This window comes from Patella vulgata, chromosome 5 (genome assembly GCF_932274485.2).
Source record: "Patella vulgata chromosome 5, xgPatVulg1.2, whole genome shotgun sequence".
Taxonomy (NCBI): domain Eukaryota; kingdom Metazoa; phylum Mollusca; class Gastropoda; family Patellidae; genus Patella; species Patella vulgata.
The window spans coordinates 3,998,409-4,018,653 of NC_065883.2; the positions used below are offsets into that span (position 1 = coordinate 3,998,409).

General features: G+C 39.8%; 1 protein-coding gene across 1 annotated transcript; it reads right to left on the reverse strand.

The window, feature by feature from the left end:
• Positions 1 to 1,618: 1,618 nt before the first annotated feature.
• Positions 1,619 to 12,067, reverse strand: LOC126822573 (uncharacterized). The gene is made up of 6 exons (XM_050551511.2): positions 11,012 to 12,067; positions 9,350 to 9,591; positions 8,261 to 8,453; positions 4,689 to 7,641; positions 3,723 to 4,072; positions 1,619 to 3,205 (listed from the first exon to the last, which is right to left on the reverse strand). Exons 1-6 carry the CDS (start codon positions 11,957 to 11,959, stop codon positions 3,104 to 3,106), a joined length of 4,788 nt encoding a protein of 1,595 aa, XP_050407468.2. The 5' UTR covers positions 11,960 to 12,067; the 3' UTR covers positions 1,619 to 3,103.
• Positions 12,068 to 20,245: the final 8,178 nt, after the last annotated feature.

Consider the following 20,245-nt stretch of genomic DNA (forward strand, 5'->3'; position numbering starts at 1 on the left):
AGGACATGACCCTGCTTTGTCAGTGGCACGGGACAGAGGGATTTGTGAGGGAAAACGTATTGTTGTTCGGATGGGATTGGCGAAAACGGAAAAGAATCCTTTACGGTTGGATTTCGATATAAGGGTAGGCCATAGCACTGATGTCCCGGTAGTATTTCCCTCTTACTAAACTGTATGGCGTCTTTATTAGCTTGGTCAGAACAAAGCAACAGGACTTTAAAACTAATTTCATTTCGTTTCAAGTCTTCATTAGCCCAGTCGGTGTAGAAAAAATAGGTCGTCATGACCCATCTCAATTCTTTTTAATAAAATGAAAAAAAGAGATAGCCACAGAAAGCAGGATTACCTGAAAAGGAAATCGTGGCACCCAGAGAGCCGACAAGCAAAGTTATACTAATTAAAGGTACATAACTCCTGGACGAAAAAGTCGATAGTGTTTTATATTCTATAAAAATTGACGTCTCATATAAGAATGATTATCCCTACGTTTAAAAGATTTTCTCAAAAGAAATTATGGCGTCTAGAGAGTAGACAAGTAAATTACATTAATTAAGGGTGTTAGTCCTGAAATTACCTAGTTTGTGTCGAGTGGATGTTAAGTTTCTCTCTCTCTCTCTCTCTCTCTCTCTGGACATAAAAATGAATGAACAGGTGTTCGATCACGTAGTTGACTGAGAAAGTTCCTCGGGATTTTCGTGCCTGGTTTCGCCATATCAAAGTGACTAGACACAGAGGTCCCGTGTTTGCCACACGCAGAACGTTAAAAATGAAATAAAATGGGGTTTAACGTCCTACTGTTCTGCTCCGAACTGGGCTAATGAAGACGGGTATACGCCATACAGTGTGTTATAAAGGAAATTTTGCCCTGACAGCGGCACTACGGCCTAATCTTATATCGAATTCCAATTGTCAAGGGATCTTTTACGTGCACGCGAGGAACATTTTGCCCAGCCAGAGGCACTACGACCTACTCTTATATCGAATTCCAACTGTTAAGGGATCTTTTAAGTGCACGCCAATGTGTACGGAACCTCGGTTTTACCCACTTAGGCACCGTGACCCCCCCCCCCACTGGACGTTAAAGATCCCTTGACAAAAATCAAAATATATATATGTGTAGGCTATACTAACAATATCAGGACGTAAGTTCACTTATAGCACTTTCCGGCGTGGTTCCCCTTGTCAGTGATGCGGGATGGAGGTACTGACAAGGGCCGCTGTCTAGTCATTCGGATGAGACGAAAAACCGAGGTCCCATGTACACATTGACGTGCACGTAAAAGATCGCTTGACAATTGGAATTCGATATAAGAGTAGGCTGTAGTACCGCTGTCCGGGCAAAATTTCCTTCATAACACACTGTATTGCGTATGCCCGTCTTCATTAGCCCAGTTCGGAGCAAAACAGTAGGACGTTAAACCCCATTTCATTTCATTTCCCTTATAGCACGCCGCATAACGTATATGCATCTTCATCAACCCGGTCGGTGCAAATGAGTAAAACGTTAAAGCCTAATTCAAAAAGCAAAATATGGGTTAGACAGGAATAAAAAATAAACATAAATTAACAAATTGACAGTGCACGTTAAAGACCCAAAAAAAGAAAACATGCAAGTACGATTACTTAATATTTATTTTATTTTTTCAAAAAATGGTGTTTGATTTTTATTGTTTTCTAAGCTAACATATTAATTGATATACTTAAAGCACTAACTAGACCACGTATAAGCTACTGCTCTCCTAGAAAAGTCTTCCCTATTTACAAACCTACTTGTAGCGCTGTTCTCCTACAAAGTATATGGCTAGAGGGTGTCGCGTGTGAGGCAGGTTATGCTACTCATTTTGAAGCAACTGATACTTGTGTGTTACTTTGGCCCATTCATTCAATGTGAACATATACAGATAAAATATTCAAAATAAGATCAAGGTCGGATGTAACATTATAAATACGATCAAAGACTTATGTAACATTATAAATAAGATTAAGGACCGATGTAACATAATAAAAAAGATCATGGACAGGATGTAACATTATAAAAAAGATCAACAAGGACGGATGTAACTTTATGAAAAAGATCATCAAGGACGGATGTAACTTTATAAAAAAGACCAAAAGACTGATGTAACATTATAAATGTGGTCAAGGCCGGATGTAACATTAAAAATAAGATCAAGGACGTATTCAATATTATAAATAAGATCAAGGACGGATGTAACATCATAAATAAGACCAAGGACGAGTGTAACATAATATATAAGACCATGGACGGATGTAACATAATAAATAAGGCCAAGCCGGATGTAACATTGTAAATAAGATCAAGGACGGATGTAACATTATAAAAAGGATCAAGTACGGATGTAACAGTATAAAAAGAAGATAAAGGACGGATGTAACATTATTAATACGATCAAGGACGGATGTAACATTATAAAAAAGATCAAGGACGGATGTAACATTATTAATACGATCAAGGACGGATGTAACATTATAAAAAAGATCAAGGACGGATTAAACATTATTAAAAAGATCAAGGACGGGTGTAACATTATAAATAAGATCAAGGACGGATTAAACATTATATTATGAAAAAGATCAAGGACGGATGTGTATCATGATAAAATAAACAAGAGTAGACCCGATCCTGTTGTCATTAAATACAACATCGGCCAACATAGCGCTGTGATTAATAATGCGTGGAGCGCTATCACCAACTTCCTGCAAAGGTTTGACATCGTACCAATCAGGGACAGTGGACGTTGGTTATGTCAGCCTTTCAGGAAAAACCGCTTACATGGAAACGGTCCCAATACAATTGCATTAAACCGTCTCTTTCACCGGCCAAAACGAGTACATGGAAAACGGGCGTAAGGTGTAAGGCATATTTTAACCTGGTACGCATGGTACATATTAACGAACTGGGGCGAATTAAGCACGTGATACAGGAATGAGATCGTTACAACTGTCTTCACTGAACACATCCATGGTAACCATGGTAAATAAACTGGTTCTAGAACTCATTAACTGTCTTCACTGAATACATCCATGGTAACCATGGTAATTAAACTGGTTCTAGAACTCATCACATCAGTCACTAAGTATCCTATAATTCTGTTTCTGTAACGGGATCTCTCAACTGTTTTACAAGCTGACCTGTTGATGGTGGACTGTCGTGTAGCCAACATTTCTGGATCATGTCTAACAGCTGAAATAAAGGAAAAGGATACGTTAACGTGGAATTAACCTATCAACGACGTGAATCGCTGTGACGTATAAACACGACGTCAATCAATCAGCTTAGTCGTCACTATCGCGGCTAAATGTGGCGCTATTGTATCCAAAATTCACACTACACTGGTGTTAGTTAGCAGTTAGTTGTGTTTTACGTCCGCTTCCACCGATATATACTGGTGTATGCCCGTCTTCATTAGAAGCGGGAGAGAGAGAGAGAAATGGGTTTTAACTTCCACTCGACACAAACTAGGTCATTTCGGGGCTAACATATGGTTTAATTTGTTTTTAATTTCAATATTTCGCTTGCGTGTAGGGGTCATTAGCCGTGGGAGGAAACCAGAGGACCCGGAGAAAACCTACGAGGTTTGACAGGCGACCCAACTCCTTGTCACGTACAACCGAGGATTCGAAACCATGCTAGATGACTCAATGACATTCATTAGAAGCAAGACGTTAACCACAATTTCATCCCATTTCATGCAACTAACCTGAACACCAACTGCACCAAGTTTCGCCTCCGTTTCAAGTTTATCTCTAAGTAGCTGAAATTTGTCAACATGAGCTGGCATCAAGTCATCAAAGGACACCAGATTAAGTTTAGACGCCATTTGTTGACAATATTTAACATGCTGAGTATCCAGACCTTTCCTGACAGGGACGGGCGGTCGATAACCACCTCGTGTACCTTGCTGAGGATATTGGACGAGTTGTCTGATCGTTGTTTCATCAAGCCCGAGCGTTGGGTCGACCAGGGCACCAGCGACTTCATCTGGTGGTTTGGTGAACATTTCATCTATACCACGTTCAGCATCCCATACAACTGATGGATTGACCATATCTGAAATACACGCACATAAAATACAGATTCCGTCTATATAGTTCAAAGATATTTACAAATAATAATAATGGGTTGTATTTCCATCTATTGCTCTGATGTAAGGGGTGATGTTGCCTTGAAGTTTACCTTAGATAGCTAAAAGAATCTTGAAATTGTTTGTGGATAAAAACTGTATAACTGGGAAATGAATATCAGTTTGTAAAAAATGGACGTTGACGATCTATTCCTGCCATTGTGGATTTAATGAGCGACGACATGATCCCATCAATTATCAGTGAGAAAGACACCTGCATGTGTCAAGACATCCCGAGTTCGGTCCTGATGCTGGTAGAAAAAATCTGGTTCCCTCTTGTCAGTGCCAGTGATGTACGATGAAGGTCCTGGCACAGAATTGCGCCTAACCGTTCGGAAAGGATGAAGGACTGTTGGTACGTGTACGCATTGAGCCCCTTACAGTAAGAAATAGAATTAAGTGTTGTCTGTAGCGTCCTGTCCTGGCAGAATTCCTAAGTTTACACACTGCATGGTGTATATCGATCTTATTAGCTAGTAGGTTGGTTCAGAAACGTAGAACGTAAAACAAGATTTCAATTCATCACAACATAACCAAGCCTACCTGATGCACTGCTAGAAGATATCGCGAAACCTTGGATCAATGTCTTGTCATTGTTAGCTAACAGAAACTTTGACTCATCTTCACAAGTGGAAGACGTTGATTCTTCTGGAACTTCTCTAATAACCTCGTGTATCACTCGCCCAGACCTAAAAGACCCCGCTTGGGACGGTCTCTTTACACTACTTCTAGACGATGACGAATCCAAACTTTCAAGGAACTCCCGAGCATCAGAATCTGAAAGAATCTCCTCCTCTTCGGGGTCTTCTTCAATTATTTCAGCTTCATAATTGGAATCGAATTCACTCCAGTCAGTAAGAGTATCCGACCCATCACTCGGTTGTTTTGCGGACACGACCGATACCCTTAAAGGAACCCCTCGCTTTGCCAACTCTTGGTACCGTTTGGTTGCCACGCCTTGCTTTAGTTCTTTCTTTTCATCAAGCATCGTCGTATGCATCTTGGAAAAGATCTTGTTGTCTTTTTGTTTTTGGGCCCGGGGCTGATCTTTTAGTTGATTTTTCGATTGAGAAACTGATTCACCCAGAGGATATTGTTCGTCTGGACCTAATATATCTGGACTAGAAGATGGGGTCCGTTTTCGTGGAACAACGTCAGGACAAGCAATGGCCGGAGATGTAAGGGTTTGATTGGAATCATAAGAAGAGGAAACAGATTCCGTATTACTCCAAGAAGTTTTAGTATCAGTGTCCATTTTACCCGAACTTGAATACTGACACAAACATGTCGATTTGTCTACATGTGCGTCGGGACACGAACACGAATATCCTTCCACGACTGATACTTCACTATTTACAGAAGCACTATCAAAACCACTATCCACAAATTTAGCAACAATATCGGATTGTTGAACGTCTTCCACGGGAGTGTCTGTGGAGTAACCATGCTTTTCTAGCTGTTCGGAATTCAGCCCGGCTTGAGATGAAAGCGAAGACACTTCACCACTATTCAGAGATGCACCGCTGGTTTTGGAGGATTGTTTATAAATGCTGCTATTAAAACTATCATTGCTACTAAAACTAGAATAATCACTCCCATTAGCACTTTTGTTTTTAATTATTGCTGGTTTTGGAGGAACTATTGGTTTCTGTCTGGGAATAGCCCCTCCTTTTGAGTCCTTGGAGTCATATTGCTTATCATTCGGAAGATTTTCTAATTTGGAATTTGCTTCATCCCCAGCTGGCTGAGCACTACCAGCCTCTATTCCATGATGGTTTATTGAGAAACTTTCTCCTTTCGTTTGATCAGGGGTTTGTGGAACCTTGTCGTTCTGTGGTTGAGTTAATTTCCTAAATGTATCTTGTATTGTCCCTATTTGCTTAAAATTCGAATATTTCTTTTCTAAATCAGCATTCAGTTTCCCCCTTTCAACGTTCGGCACTGACGATTTAGGTCCATTCTTATGGATAGCCTTTTTCAGCGCAGTTCTTCCTTTCACTGATTTAGCAGATTGAACACGTATTGTTGGATTTTGATATTCGCACGAAATTTCGACCGTGTGTGGACGAATTTGAGGTGAAGCAAATTCAGGAATATACTGAGTTTGATTTAAGGTCTTGGCAGTTTGGGGTCTAGATGTCGCCAATTTCTGAACTTGTTCAAACCTCGGTTGATGGACACGTGCTGAAGAATGTGGAACAGCACCGCTAATATTTTGCTCCGCGGGATATGGTTTATTATGATTCAAATCATCTTGTTTCTGTAGCCAAGGTGGTCGCTGCCCAGTATAGTCCTTACACACAGGACGCGCATGGTTCTGTGGAGCGGTATTTGGACGGCGCATCTGTTCTTGAAGTTCCCTGTTTATAATTCGCTCTTGATAGCTTTCAAGATGACCTTCGATCTTTGCTGCTTCCTTTGCTTTCACCAAATCGTTCAGAGTTGGGGTATTTTTAACGGAATCATGGTCGACCATCCCAGGTAGAGATTCGGAAACCGGCTGATTATTTGGAGTATACTTTCGTGTATCTAAATGACCCCTTTTCTTTTGTACATGAGATGGCGGTGCCACATTGAAGATATTCCCGCGACCTCCATCTTTTGAATTATTCCCTCCGGCAGAATTTGTAGCATTTGGTTGGTAATGGTCAGTCGATGATTTTGAAATTTCGAAGGGTTCATAAATGGGAATGATGGAAGATTGCTTGGGTGGATACATATGTTTCCTATAATAATCCGATTCGATACATTCGGCGATTTCATCTATCTCTTCATATTCATGTTCTTTAGGACGGTTACTGTAAAATGGTGATGAAGAATACTGAAGACCAGATGCCGGCTTCGTGGGATAAGAAACCCTAGGTAGATAATTGTCATTGTCGGAACATTGATTCCGTGCACTCAGCGGTCTGGTGTCGGTAGATTCGTTATCTTTGACATGAACGGGTGATGTTAAAGCTCGGCTGACACGAAATTGAGGCACTGCTAAACTTTGAACTGTACCTCGATTGTCAGGATGATTGTCTTGGCTTGTTACATTCGATACATTAGATGCCGATACATATTTTTCAACGAATAATTTTGTCGGTATTGGAGGATTGACCCGCAAAATTTGATCTTGGCTGCCTCTAGAGCTGGGTCGTTGTTGGTTCAAATGGTTTTGTTGATTGGCAATTGCTTCTGCCTGATTGGGCAGTCGATAGGATTCTGGAATGCTGGAGCTCAGATGCGAATCTGGTCTCTCAAAGTTATAATAGGCACCATTTTCTGGCAGCATCGATGTTTGGGTTTCTACTTTACGGTGGGTAGATTGGACTTGCAGCTTCTTTTCGCATACAACCCCAAGGATTTCCAGAGCCACCAATGCAAAAGCTCTGATATCGGGTAAAAAGAATTGTTTCTTGCTGATACTGCTCGGTGCTGATCCACCAGATTGAAGAGATCCATAGATCTGAGCATGCTCGAAATCGCCCAATGACGCACGTAAAACCAAACACTGAAAGAAAAAATAAAACAAATAATCTATTTATTTTCAACTTTAATTATTCGTATTAGACATGTAAGAGTAAAGATAGTTTTCGACATTTATTAGGAGGGAGAGAGAGGGGGGGGGGGTTAACGTTCATTTGACACAAAGTATGGTTCAATTATATTTTAATAATTCGCTTGCTCGCAGTGTGAGGAAACTGGGGGTCCCCGACAAAACCCTTAAGTTTGGACAGGCGACCATACTCCATCTCACGTACGAGAGGGGATTGAAACCACGCCACGTGCTGGGTGACAGGCCTTTTGATGTCATGCACACGCGTTAAACCACTATACCCCTACGCACACGCACACACGCATTTTGCCGATGATTCTTATATGTTTAAAACACCTTTGTACTTATTTTATCATTTGTTCCTAGCCCTATCCCTTTCACAAATGACGAGGGAAAAACAGGCTGGACACACTAGAAGAACTTCCTGGGCTAACACTTACATGAAATTAGGGGCCTCGTCGTTACTGAGGCAGTTCAAAACTCACATCGCCTTGGTGACACAGGACATTGCCTTAATCCCCCACCCACCCACTCACCTGAATCGAACCTTTAAGATAACTGTCCCTGTACTCACCTGTATCGAACCTTTAAGGTAAATGGAGAAAGATGAGAGATTATTATGGAGGATGTTCTGTTCATGAAGACAAGATAAACCTTCTGCTACATCATGTAGTATAGTCTGTTGGCAAGCCTCAGGTAGAGGTATATCTAAATCAGCCAGGAACTTGTGTAGGCTTCCACTGTTGGTTAATTCCATACAGATTAATCTGAAGATGAAACAATGAATGAAGGAATGAAATTCAAAATCTTGACAACACAATACTCTGGTCATTTTGAGACGTCCAAATGTGTTGGGTTTTTTTGATAGTCGCGTGTGCAATGCTAAAAGGTGGGCGTATATTTGCCTGAACAATTCATCGAATTCCGCATGTGAAAGTTTTCTTACGCCATCGTATTCACGATTGGAGCGGCTGTATGTCAGTGTGTACATAGTTGGGATAGTTGTACGTACACACGGTAGGACCGGGTGTACGTGAATGTGTACACGGTTGGACCAGGTGTACGTGAATGTGTACACGGTTGGACCAGGTGTACGACAATACGTACACGGTTGGACCAGGTGTACGACAATACGCACACGGCTGGACCAGGTGTACGTGAATGTGTACTCGGCGAGTGGGAACCAGGCCAACATCTACACGCGCCCCCGTTTTCTGTCTCATCCGAACGACGAAACACTGTTGCTTGTCAGGTACTCTCTCATGTGCCGTTGACAAGGGAGAAAACCATACTGGTAAATCCAGGAGGACTTTCTCGGCCAATACCGGGATCGAGCCATTTCCTTACTCATGGGGTCTCCGCGCCAGAGGGTCCAATTTGGTACCCTTTTGGAGTCATTTGAGAGATTAGTGAAGATAACTGAACATTTATAAAACAAAACACTCATATAGTGGATGCAGTTTGGTATATTGGAATTATTTGAGAAGTTAGTGAAGATAATTTTACGCCAGAGGGTCCAATTTGGTACCTTTTTGGAGTCATTTGAGAGATTAGTGAAGATAACTGAACATTTATAAAAAAAGCAAAAGAAAAAAAACAGCCATATAGTGGGTGTAGTTTGGTATATTGGGGACATTTGAGAAGTTGTTGAAGATAATTTTACCTGGAGTCTGCTGTTATTATTTCTCCACTGATTAAAGTCATTGTTTCATAGAAAGGATTCGAGGTGCTGGTCCACAAACAATGAAGAATACTGGGGTGGTGACTCTTTCTTAACATCCCTAATATAACTATTTCCTGGGACCAAGCCTTCATATGATTTACACCATAAACTTTCAATAAACCGCTTTTATTCACCCCTTTATGTAAAGACCAAGACGCTTTCATTCTTAGTTTACTAGTTTCCTGGAACAAATTACAAAAATGCTATAAAATACAAAAATGCTATGAAATACAAAAATGCTATAAAATACTAGAGGCCACGGTGGTTCATTGCGTAGGACGTTGGTTCGCTAACCTTCGAGATCATGTGTTTCATCCCAGCGTTAGTCGAGAAAGTTCATCTGGATTTTTCGGCGTGGTTCCCACTTGTCATTGACCACGGACAACGTATAGTCGTTCGGATGGGACGGAAAACCGAGATCCCGTATACACATTGGCGTGCATGTAAACGAACCCTTGACAGTAGAGTCGACCGTAGACCTGCTGTAGAAGACGTCTTCATTAGCCCAGGAGGAACAGAACAGTGGGGCGAAAAACCCCATTTCATTTCTGTATAATACTGTAAAAAACAACCTGTAAAATACTGTAAAATGCCATAAAATAGCGGCTCTAAGGTCTACTCATATCGAATTCCAACTACTTGTCAAGGTTCTTTTACGACCACGGCCCACTCTTGTATTGAATTCCAACTAACTGTCAATGGTTCTTTTACGTGCACGGTCACGTGTTCACGGGACCTCGGTCGTTCGTCCCATCCAAACGACAAGATGCCGTCCTTACCACCCACCCCCCCCACTGCGCCACAAAAAAAGCAAACAATCTTAATCTGTGTTTACTTGGAGCATTAAAACTGGGATCGGTCGGTTGAAGTTGTTTTTGTCAGTGGGTAGGGGGAGGGGGTAAGATGGATTGAAATGATAAAATGACTGGTGGGAAGAGAGAGAGAGAGAGAAATTGTGTCCCCTTGACACAAACCAGGTCATTTTAGGATTAACATGCATGTGGTATAATTAATTTTATTTCAATTTTAGCAGTGTGTGTGTGTGAAAGGGGGAGGGGTGGAAGAAAGGTAAAAAAATCTTTACTCAATAAAGTCCACTCGGTCACCCAAATCCCGGGATTTGGCAACCTAACTAGTTAGCACCAGTGTGACCAAATGGGACACAATGTGTAACACCTGTGGTCAAAATCTCAGAAGCAGAAACGTCCACACCACACGTTAAACGTTGGTGAACTGCGGTCCGTATCAAAAAGGGGGATGGGGTGTATACTTCTACTCCAGGGTGGGGGGTTGGATGGCCGAATGGTTAGCACGTGCGCGCTGTATCATAATGTTTGACATTGAGTCAACTGGCGTGTTTTCGATTTCCCGGTTGTACGTGACATGGAGTAGGGTCGCCTGTCCAACCAGGTACTCCGGTTTTCTCCCACCCCTACGCACAAGCGAATTATTGAAATAAATTTGGACCATGTGTTAGTTCCGAAATGACCTAGATTGTGTCGAGTGGACGTTAAACCCCATCTCTCTCTCTCTCTCTCTCTCTCTCTCTCTCTCTCTCTCTCCTCCAGGATGTAAAAGTAAAATTTAAAAAAAAGTACTTACTTCTACTCTAATCAATTGTAGTTTTTTCAACCTCTGGTACGGCTCTTTACTCTTTCTGTTGGCGGAGCAGCATAAGGTGCTCCATAATGCTGTCTGGAGGTGGCTGAAGATGCAGTGTAAAGTCGTCACCACACTCAGGGTCACGAACACGATCCACTGGGGAACCAGGAGATGGGTGGTGTTTGTATAGAGGATCAGGGTCAGCAAGAAAAGGGAGATAACCCAGATTGTTTGCTCGAGGAGCAGGAACTTCTGGAAAGTTTTTCCTTGGCCTAAGAGTTGCGTCTGCCAAAGATCTGGGGAAGACGCGTGGATTCTTCCCAGACTGCTTCGCCATAATTTAAAAGCACAGGAGATGCACAGCCCAACACTCACGGCTAAAATAATCCACAGAAGAATAAACACGATGGCGCCGAATTCGGAACCGGTGACGCCTGCTTCTCGTAAAGGGAAACAACTGATGGAATAACTGAATGACGTGTTGAAATAATTCACCGGAATGTGAGGCAGAAATGCGATGCAGATCGCGATTAATTTTGGCGGGATGATTAAAATAAACATTAAACCTTTGGAGTAGTTCGAAAAATGTGAAATTTTTACAGGATTTTGTATATATTGTAAAATAACAACCGACAATAGTCCAGCCGTCAAGCAATCCAAGATGGCGAACAACATAAAAAATCCCGCTGCATTGCAGACACCAAGCGACTGATTACTAGCATGAGACAGAAAGAGAGACAAGCCGATGCCTAGAAACACGTTGGCGACGTCGCCTAAAAATATGGCGGTTTTCCAGGTTGGTGGGATCACAAACTTGAGACAGACTTTGAGAAGTAAGGATAACAGATTTCCAATGATCCCGAGAACCGTCAATAATCCGGTTATAATGTTCAGGGTCTGAGTTGAGTCATCCAATAAAATCACCTGCGTCGTTGTATTAGACGCCATCTTGATTTACATTAAGGCAAAACCATGTCCAAGTTACACATTCCACTAATAATTTTAAGAAATCTCGTCATATGAAGCTTTATATCATCCATTTCAAACGGTTTCTTTTTAAATTCTACTTCCGAAATCTGGAAGACAAAAGAAAAGAAGATAAACAATAAATAAAAATATATTTTCAAGTTTTTAAAATGTTTTCGTACCCCCCAGTGAATCGGGTGTTAAAAATGGCATTTAACACATTTGATCGCAACATTGGTCCTAAAGAAGTTAATGTGGCCTTATTGACGTATACGTACACTAATGCAGTCGTTCCATTGGCTAATAAATAAAATAGGTTCTAGGATTTAAAATATCAGCCAATGAAAATGCAGTATCCATAAAAATTATAAGTTTCAGTTTTTGTGTATAAGGCCCCTGTAGTCAAAAATAACAAAGAATCAAGACATATAGGTAAATACAGGTAAGATACAAGATTCATGTGAGAGACATAAAATACTGGTAATATACAGATAAGATGCAAGATACAGGTGAGAGACATAAAATACAGGCAAATACAGGTAAAATACAGGTAAAATACTAGATACAGGAGAGAGACATAAAATACAGATAAAATAGAAGATACAGGTGAGAGACATACAATATAGGTAAGATACAAGATAAATACAGGTAAAATACAGGTAAAATACAAGATACACACGAGTGACATAAAATACAGGTAAAATACAAGATACATACGAAAGACAACAAAAATACAGGTTAAATACAAGATACAGGTGAAATGCCGTTAAAATGCAGGCAAAATACAAGATACATGTGAGAGACATAAAATACAGGTAAAATTATACAAAGTATAAGTTTCGAATGGGAATGTAAACCACAGTATTATATGTAATCTTGGCTTTTATATCTAGATCTAAAAATAACTACATTATGTAGACAGTTACATATACACAGGTGTTATCAAGCAATTTACTGACAGGTATATCAAATATTATAAAACCTTTCCTTATCAACCAATTATCCTTCAGGTAAACATTTATCACCTTTAACATAGAAATCCTTAATCTCCCTTAATATATACTAATCCCAGGTGATCTTTATGAGAATACCCTATGTGATATAAAACTATATACACGAGTATAGATGTCTAGTACACCTAATTGCAACAGTTAGTTGTGCAAGTACTATAAATAATCGCTTTTACGATCAACTAACGCGATAATACAAAAAACACCGGCATAATGCCCATATTCTCATTACTGTAAATAAAACAACATCTGCGTTAGCAATTCTTCAAAGACACACTTCCCACTAATCTAAATTTAACTCACAGCGTTTCAACAAATTATAAAAAAAATAATCCAATGACAACGAACAATCAGCAGCTATTCTACATTCATTGGTGATTTGTTTTTCTTTCTTAGACCAGTGTATCGACGCTTACTCTCTAGAACACCTGATATCACTTACTGTCTCTAGAACATCTGATATCACTTATTATCTCTATTCACACCTGATACAACTTATTCTCTCTAGAACACCTGATATCACTTACTCTTACTCGAACACCTGATACCACCCACTCTCTCTATACCATCTGATGCTACTCACCCTCTCTAGAGCACCTGATATCGCTTACTCTCTCCAGAACACCTGATATCACTTATTATCTCTAGACCACCTGATACCACTTACTCTCTCTAGAACACCTGATATCACTTACTCTCTCTAGAACACCTGATACCACTTACTCTTTCTAGAACACCTGATATCACTTACTCTCTCTAGAATACTTGATACCACATACTCTCTCTAGAACACCTGATATCACTTACTCTCTCTAGAGCACCTGATACCACTTACTCTTTCTAGAACACCTGATATCACTTGCTCTCTCTAGACCACCTGATACATTTACTCTCTCTAGAACATCTGATATCACTTACTCTCTCTAGAACACCTGATACCACTTACTCTTAGAAGACCTGATATCACTTACTATCTCTAGAACACCTGATACAACTAACTCTCTCTAGAACACCTGATACCACTTACTCTCTCTAGAACACCTGATGTTACTTACTCTCATAGAACACCTGATATCACTTACCCTCTCTAAAACATCTGATATCACCTACTCTCTCTAGAACACCTGATATCACTTACTCTCTCTAGAACACCTGATACAACTTACTCTCTAAAACACCTGATATCACTTACTACCCCTAGAACACCTGATGCAACTAACTCTTTCTAGAACACCTGATACCACTTACTCTCTCTAGAACACTGATTCTCAACCTGTGTACCGCGTGATCTTCCTAAGTGTGCCGGGGATCACGTGGCTAAGTGGGTAAGACGCTAGCTCGCTAGCCTGGAGGTCGGGTGTTCGATCCCTGCATTGGCCGAGAAAGTACATCCAGATTTTCCGGCGTGGTTCTCCCTTGTCAGTGATGCAGGACGGAGGGGCTGACAAGGAAAGCTGTCTAGTCGTTCGGATGGGACGAAAAACCGTGTCCCGTGTACACATTGGCGTGCACGTAAAAGATCCCTTGGCAGTTGGAATTCGATATAAGAGTAGGCCGTAGTGCCGCTGTCCGGGCAAAATTTCCCTCATAGCACACTGTATGGCGTATGCCCGTCTTCATTAGCCCAGGTTAGGAGCAGAACAGTAGGACGTTAAACTCCATTTCATTTCATTTCATTTCCTAAGTGTGCCACGAAAATGCGAAAACCACGTGTTCCCAATTGATTATTTCTTCTTTTAGTTTGTGTTATTCTATGTGTCTATGACTAGTCTGTGTCTACGATTGTATGCCGTCTATGATGTGCCGTCTCTGACTTGCCATGTTTTTATTTTGCAAAATTCATATATTTTTCATATCTATTTAGCCAGGTATGCAGCTATTTTTTTCATGTGTTCCAAGGTGTGCCATTGGATAAAAAAGGTTGAGAACCACTGCTCTAGAACACCAGTATTACTGGGTAAAATTATGGTTTTCAATCCTTTTTCATGTCATTTCTTTCAGTTGGTCTAAAATATTGTGTTTTAAATCAGTGTATTGAATCAATAGCTTGCCGATAACAATAGGGGAATTAAGCGTTTATTGGACCACTAGTTTTTTTTGTGATTGAAATTGAAGAATGGGTGAATTATTTAGATATAATATTAAATTTTAGGGAAGGCGCACGAACTCGTTGAATATAATCGGATTACAAAAAGGAACGGGGGTTAACACGTGCTCTTTAGATGATAAGGTCCGTCATTGAGTCAAATAGCATGGTTTCGATTCGTGATAAGGTGTAGGGTCGCCTGTCCAACCTCGTGGGTTTTCTCCAGGTCCTCTGGTTTTCTCACACTGCTGAAGACCCCTACGCGTAAGTGAATTATTAAAATAAAATCGAACCATATGCTAGTCCCGAAATGTCCTAGTTTCTCACTCCCCGAAATTGGGTTTAGCGTCCTACTGTTCTTCCCCGACTGTGATAATGAGAAATGAAATGAAATGGGGTTTAACGTCCTACTGTTCTGCTCCGAACTGGGCTAATGAAAACGGGCATATACCATACAGTGTCCAATGAGGGGAAATTTGACCCGGACAGCGGCACGCCAATGTGTACACGGGACCTCGGTTTTTCGTCCCATCTGAACGATTAGACAGCCTTCCTTGTCATATAGTGTACTATGAGGGACATTTTGCCCGGACAGCGGCGCCTGTTAATTGAAATCATTATAGATATATAGCCCTATATAAATCTATATTTATATACAAGCCTAGCTATAGACCTGTGTTTGTGAATACATGAAATAGATTACACAAAGATTAGTTTCGTATTAAAGTAGACTACTTGAACTTTACCAATGAATTATTTCTATTTTTTCCAGGCATGATCTGATTTATCCAAGATTTAAAGGAGGTAAATCGCTAATATTTTGGACCTAGAAATTGGCACAAATGGGTCGAAACACATATAATAATGTAATATGAATTGATATAAACTGTTTTGCATTCAATCGTGTCCGTTTTACTGTGAATTGTCATCAGTTATGTTCGGCGAAATACGCCAGAAGTCTCAACCGCAAGTCAGTTTCTAGCGTCTGGTTATCCCAGTCAAATGTTTAGCCTCATTTTTTGAGCACCTTGTTACAAATGGCGCTGAAACGCATTATGGTACACGATTCGTGTACCAATTGTAAAATGTTTCTAGCGTCTGGTTATTCCAGTCAACACCGATATTATTTATTGCGCATGCTCTCCAAATAAGAACATGATATCACCGTTTGACATGACTTGTGGAATATGTCTAGCCTCATTTTTTGAGCACCTTGTTACAAATGGCGCTATTACGCATTATGGTACACGATTCGTGTACCAATGGTAAAATGTTTATTTTGTCTTAAATATTGGATATCAGAAGCCCATCTTTTCCAGGTAAGATCACAACACCAATGTTGATTTAAATTGCAAAAAATTCATGTTTTTAATGTGGAAGATTTTGGATGATATTGAGTTAGCTCAGTATACGAGCAGAACAGTAGGACGTTAAACCCCATTTCATTTTCAGGACTTGACGTGAATAAAATGCTGGGGTGTTATAATTAGAACAATATGGTAATGTAGGGTCAATAATAAAATAGATTGAGCCTCGAACACCACATATGCAATGTTAAGATTCGAACATTGCATGAAACGTTAAGCCTCGAACATCACATATGATACGTTAAACTTCAAACATCACATATGATATGTTAAGCTTCGAACATCACATATATACGTTAGCCTCAAACATCACGTATGATACGTTAGCATCAAACATCGCATATACGTTAAGTCTCGAACATCACATATGATACGTTAAGTCTCGAACATCACATATGATACGTTAGCCTCAAACATCACATATGATTGGCACAATATAGCCCGGTTATTGCTGGCATGCCATTAAACAATATTTCATTTCATTTCATAAGCCTCGAGCTAATAATAGAGAATTAAATTAAACGTCGAAAACTATAGCTGTTTGGTTCTGGCGTCCCATTAAACACCGTGTCATTAAGCCTCGAGCCAATAATAGAAATAAATTAAGTCTCGAACACTATAGTCATTCGATGCTGATGTCCCATTAAACATCGTGTTATTAAACCTCGAGTCAATAATAGAAATAAATTAAGCCCCAAACACTATAGCCAGTTGGTGCTGGCGTCCCATTAAACATCGTGTCATTAAACCCCGAGAAATAAACACAAATGAATTAAAGATACATTATGTAAGATTTAGATAAAGAGCTAGCCATTCTTGCTATAATAGTTCATAAATAGATAATGTAAAATGAATAATTTGAAAATTTCATTAAAATTACTACATTCTGAGCCTAGATTTTAGCCTTTGTAGGTTAGACAAGACGTGTGCAATAATTTCAACCACCGTACTGGTTGCTCGAAGCTAAGTCTCGCTCCTCCATTTTTAGCTTAAATCAAAATATGGCTGAACTATTCTAATCTATTTAATATTAGAGAAATCCGATGCCATCGAGAGTTGATTATGGCCTGGAAAAGTTAAAAAATGTCTAATTAATAATTTAGAAAACATTTCAGGTCTAAAGAAAGACCTGTAATAGGCAGATTTAGCTCTTGAATAATGTATGTTTAAAGTAGCTAAGTCTCTAACTCAATATCATCAAAAATCTACGACATTGAAAACACGAATTATTTGTCAATTCAAATCAACATTGGTCTTGCGATCTTACCAGGAAAAGACAGGCTTTTTATATCCAATTTCAAGACAAAATAAACATTTTACCATTGGTACACCACTCGTGTACCATAATGCGTTTCAGCGCCATTTGGAATAAGGGAATCAAAGAGCAGGGCTAGACATATTCCACAAGTCATGTCAAATGGTGACGCTATATTCTTATCTGGAGAGCATGCGCAATAAATACCATCGGTTTAGACTGGAAAAACCAGACGCTAAAGATTGCCATTCACATGAGACTTCAGGCGTATTTCGCCGAACATAACTGATTAGAAATTACAGTAAAAATAGAAACGATTGAATGTAAATCAGTTTATATACATTCATATTACATTATTATATGCGTTGCGACCGATTTTTGTCAATTTCTAGGTGCCAAATATTACCGATTTAGATCCTTTAAGCCTCGAACACTATAGCCGTTTGGTGCTGGCCATTAAACACCGTGTCATTAAATAAACACAAAGGTAAATAAATTACCTGTAGTTAGTTTTCATGTTTATTTTTTTTACGCTGGTAATAAAATTTATATTAAATATTACAATATACTTTACAGGTAATCGTTAATCAATAATTACTCAATAGTTACACTAAACGGTTAATTAATTGATTGATTAATTGCATTAGGTCCAGGTATTCTATTTCTGGATCACCCGAAATCCTACATTGCCAAGTTGCTGCTATAAGCGACAAAAGAAGTTCTCTTTAACGCGAAAATTAACCTACTTCATAGGATAATTTTTGGCACAGCGGCCTATATTCGTAACTTCGACATTTTATTGCTATAGGCCCTATGTCTTCATGGCGTATGCATGTGCAATGGTCGTACAAATAATCAGTACGCGTGTACATACTATGAAATGAAACGGGGTTTAACGTCCTACTGTTCTGCTCAGACGGGGCTAATGAAGACGGGCATACACCATACAGTGGTGTGCTAAGAGGGAATTGTTGCCCAGACAGCAGCGCTATAAATTTTAACTGCCAAGTGTTCGTTTACATGCACGCCAATATGTACACGGGGCCCGCTTTGTCTGAGTTTGCATATATCGGGAAGGCGTGTGTTATGGTCATGGGTGTAATCATCAAAAACTGATTCAACAGTATTTATTTATATCTATACCACATCACTTTTAATAGAGGCGTCACTGTGGTTATGCCTTCCTGTGAAGGTCATATATAGCAGGGAGAGAGAAATGAAATGAAATGAAATGGGGTTTAACGTCCTACTGTTTTGCTCCGAACTGGGCTAATGAAGACAGGCATACGCCATACAGTGTGCTATGAGGGGAATTTTGCCCGGACAGCGACACTACGGCCTACTCTTATATCGAATTCCAACTGTCAAGGGATCTTTTACGTGCACGCCAATGAGTAAACGGGGTCTCGGTTTTTCGAACCATCCGAACAACTAGACAGCTGTTCTTGTCAGCCCCTCTGTCCTGCATCACTGACAAGGGAGAAACACGCCGGAAAATCTGGATGAACTTTCCCGGCCAATGCAGAGATCGACTACCCGACCTCCAGGCTAGCGAGCCAGCGTCTTACCGCAGGGAGAGAGAGAAACGGGGTTTAACGTCCACTCAACACAAACTAGGTCATTTCGGGACTAGCACACGGTTCAATTTTATTTCCATTATTCGCTGTAGGAGGAAACCGGAGGACCCGGAGAAAACCCACGAGGTTGGACAGGCGACCCTACTCCTTTTCACGTACAACCAGGGAATTGAAACCACACCAGTTGACTCAATGACAGACCTTATGACACGCTCTGACCATTCGGTCACCCACCCGCTTCACATATAGCAATGTCCCTAATACAATAACATTTAAAAATAATTGATTTCTATTTGGTGCCAATAATGGCAAAAACACTGCGAGCACAGGAATCAGAAAATGTTTACAAAATATGACGTTGATATAACGTCATTTATCAACGGATTTCAAAGTTGACGTTACAATTGTTACGAATTTACAATGATTTGAAATCTGAACTATTGTGTGTATTGTATTTTTGATGGATATGGATGAACGAAGTTTTTATTTATTTTTGTTGTATAATAAAAAGATCTTGGGTTTGTTAGACAGGGTGTCAGTCAGGGTGTCAGTTAGCTATTGTTATTTATTATTGATAGGATTAATTAAACAGTTTAAAAACGTAAGATTATAGGCTCTGTGTTAATATCAACACTGTAAATGTTAAAACGTAAGATTATAGCCTCTGTGTTGATACCACATTGTAAATGTTAAACTGTATAATTTTACGACCGCGTGTTAAAGTTGCAACTGCAAATTTTCAAGTTATATTTTTAAAATTTATTAAAATAAAGCCTTAAAATAGATGATATCTATAAACAGTCCTACCTTGTTAAAGAATAATCCTATTAATCCTATAATTCACTATTGCCAGCTGAGAAATTGGCAAACATATCATTTTTAACTTTAAATTCCAACGTTGGAAAATGGCTAACCCATGTTGTCAATATCAAAACAGGGGAGGTGATTGTGTTGTTATTTCCTGTGTCAATGA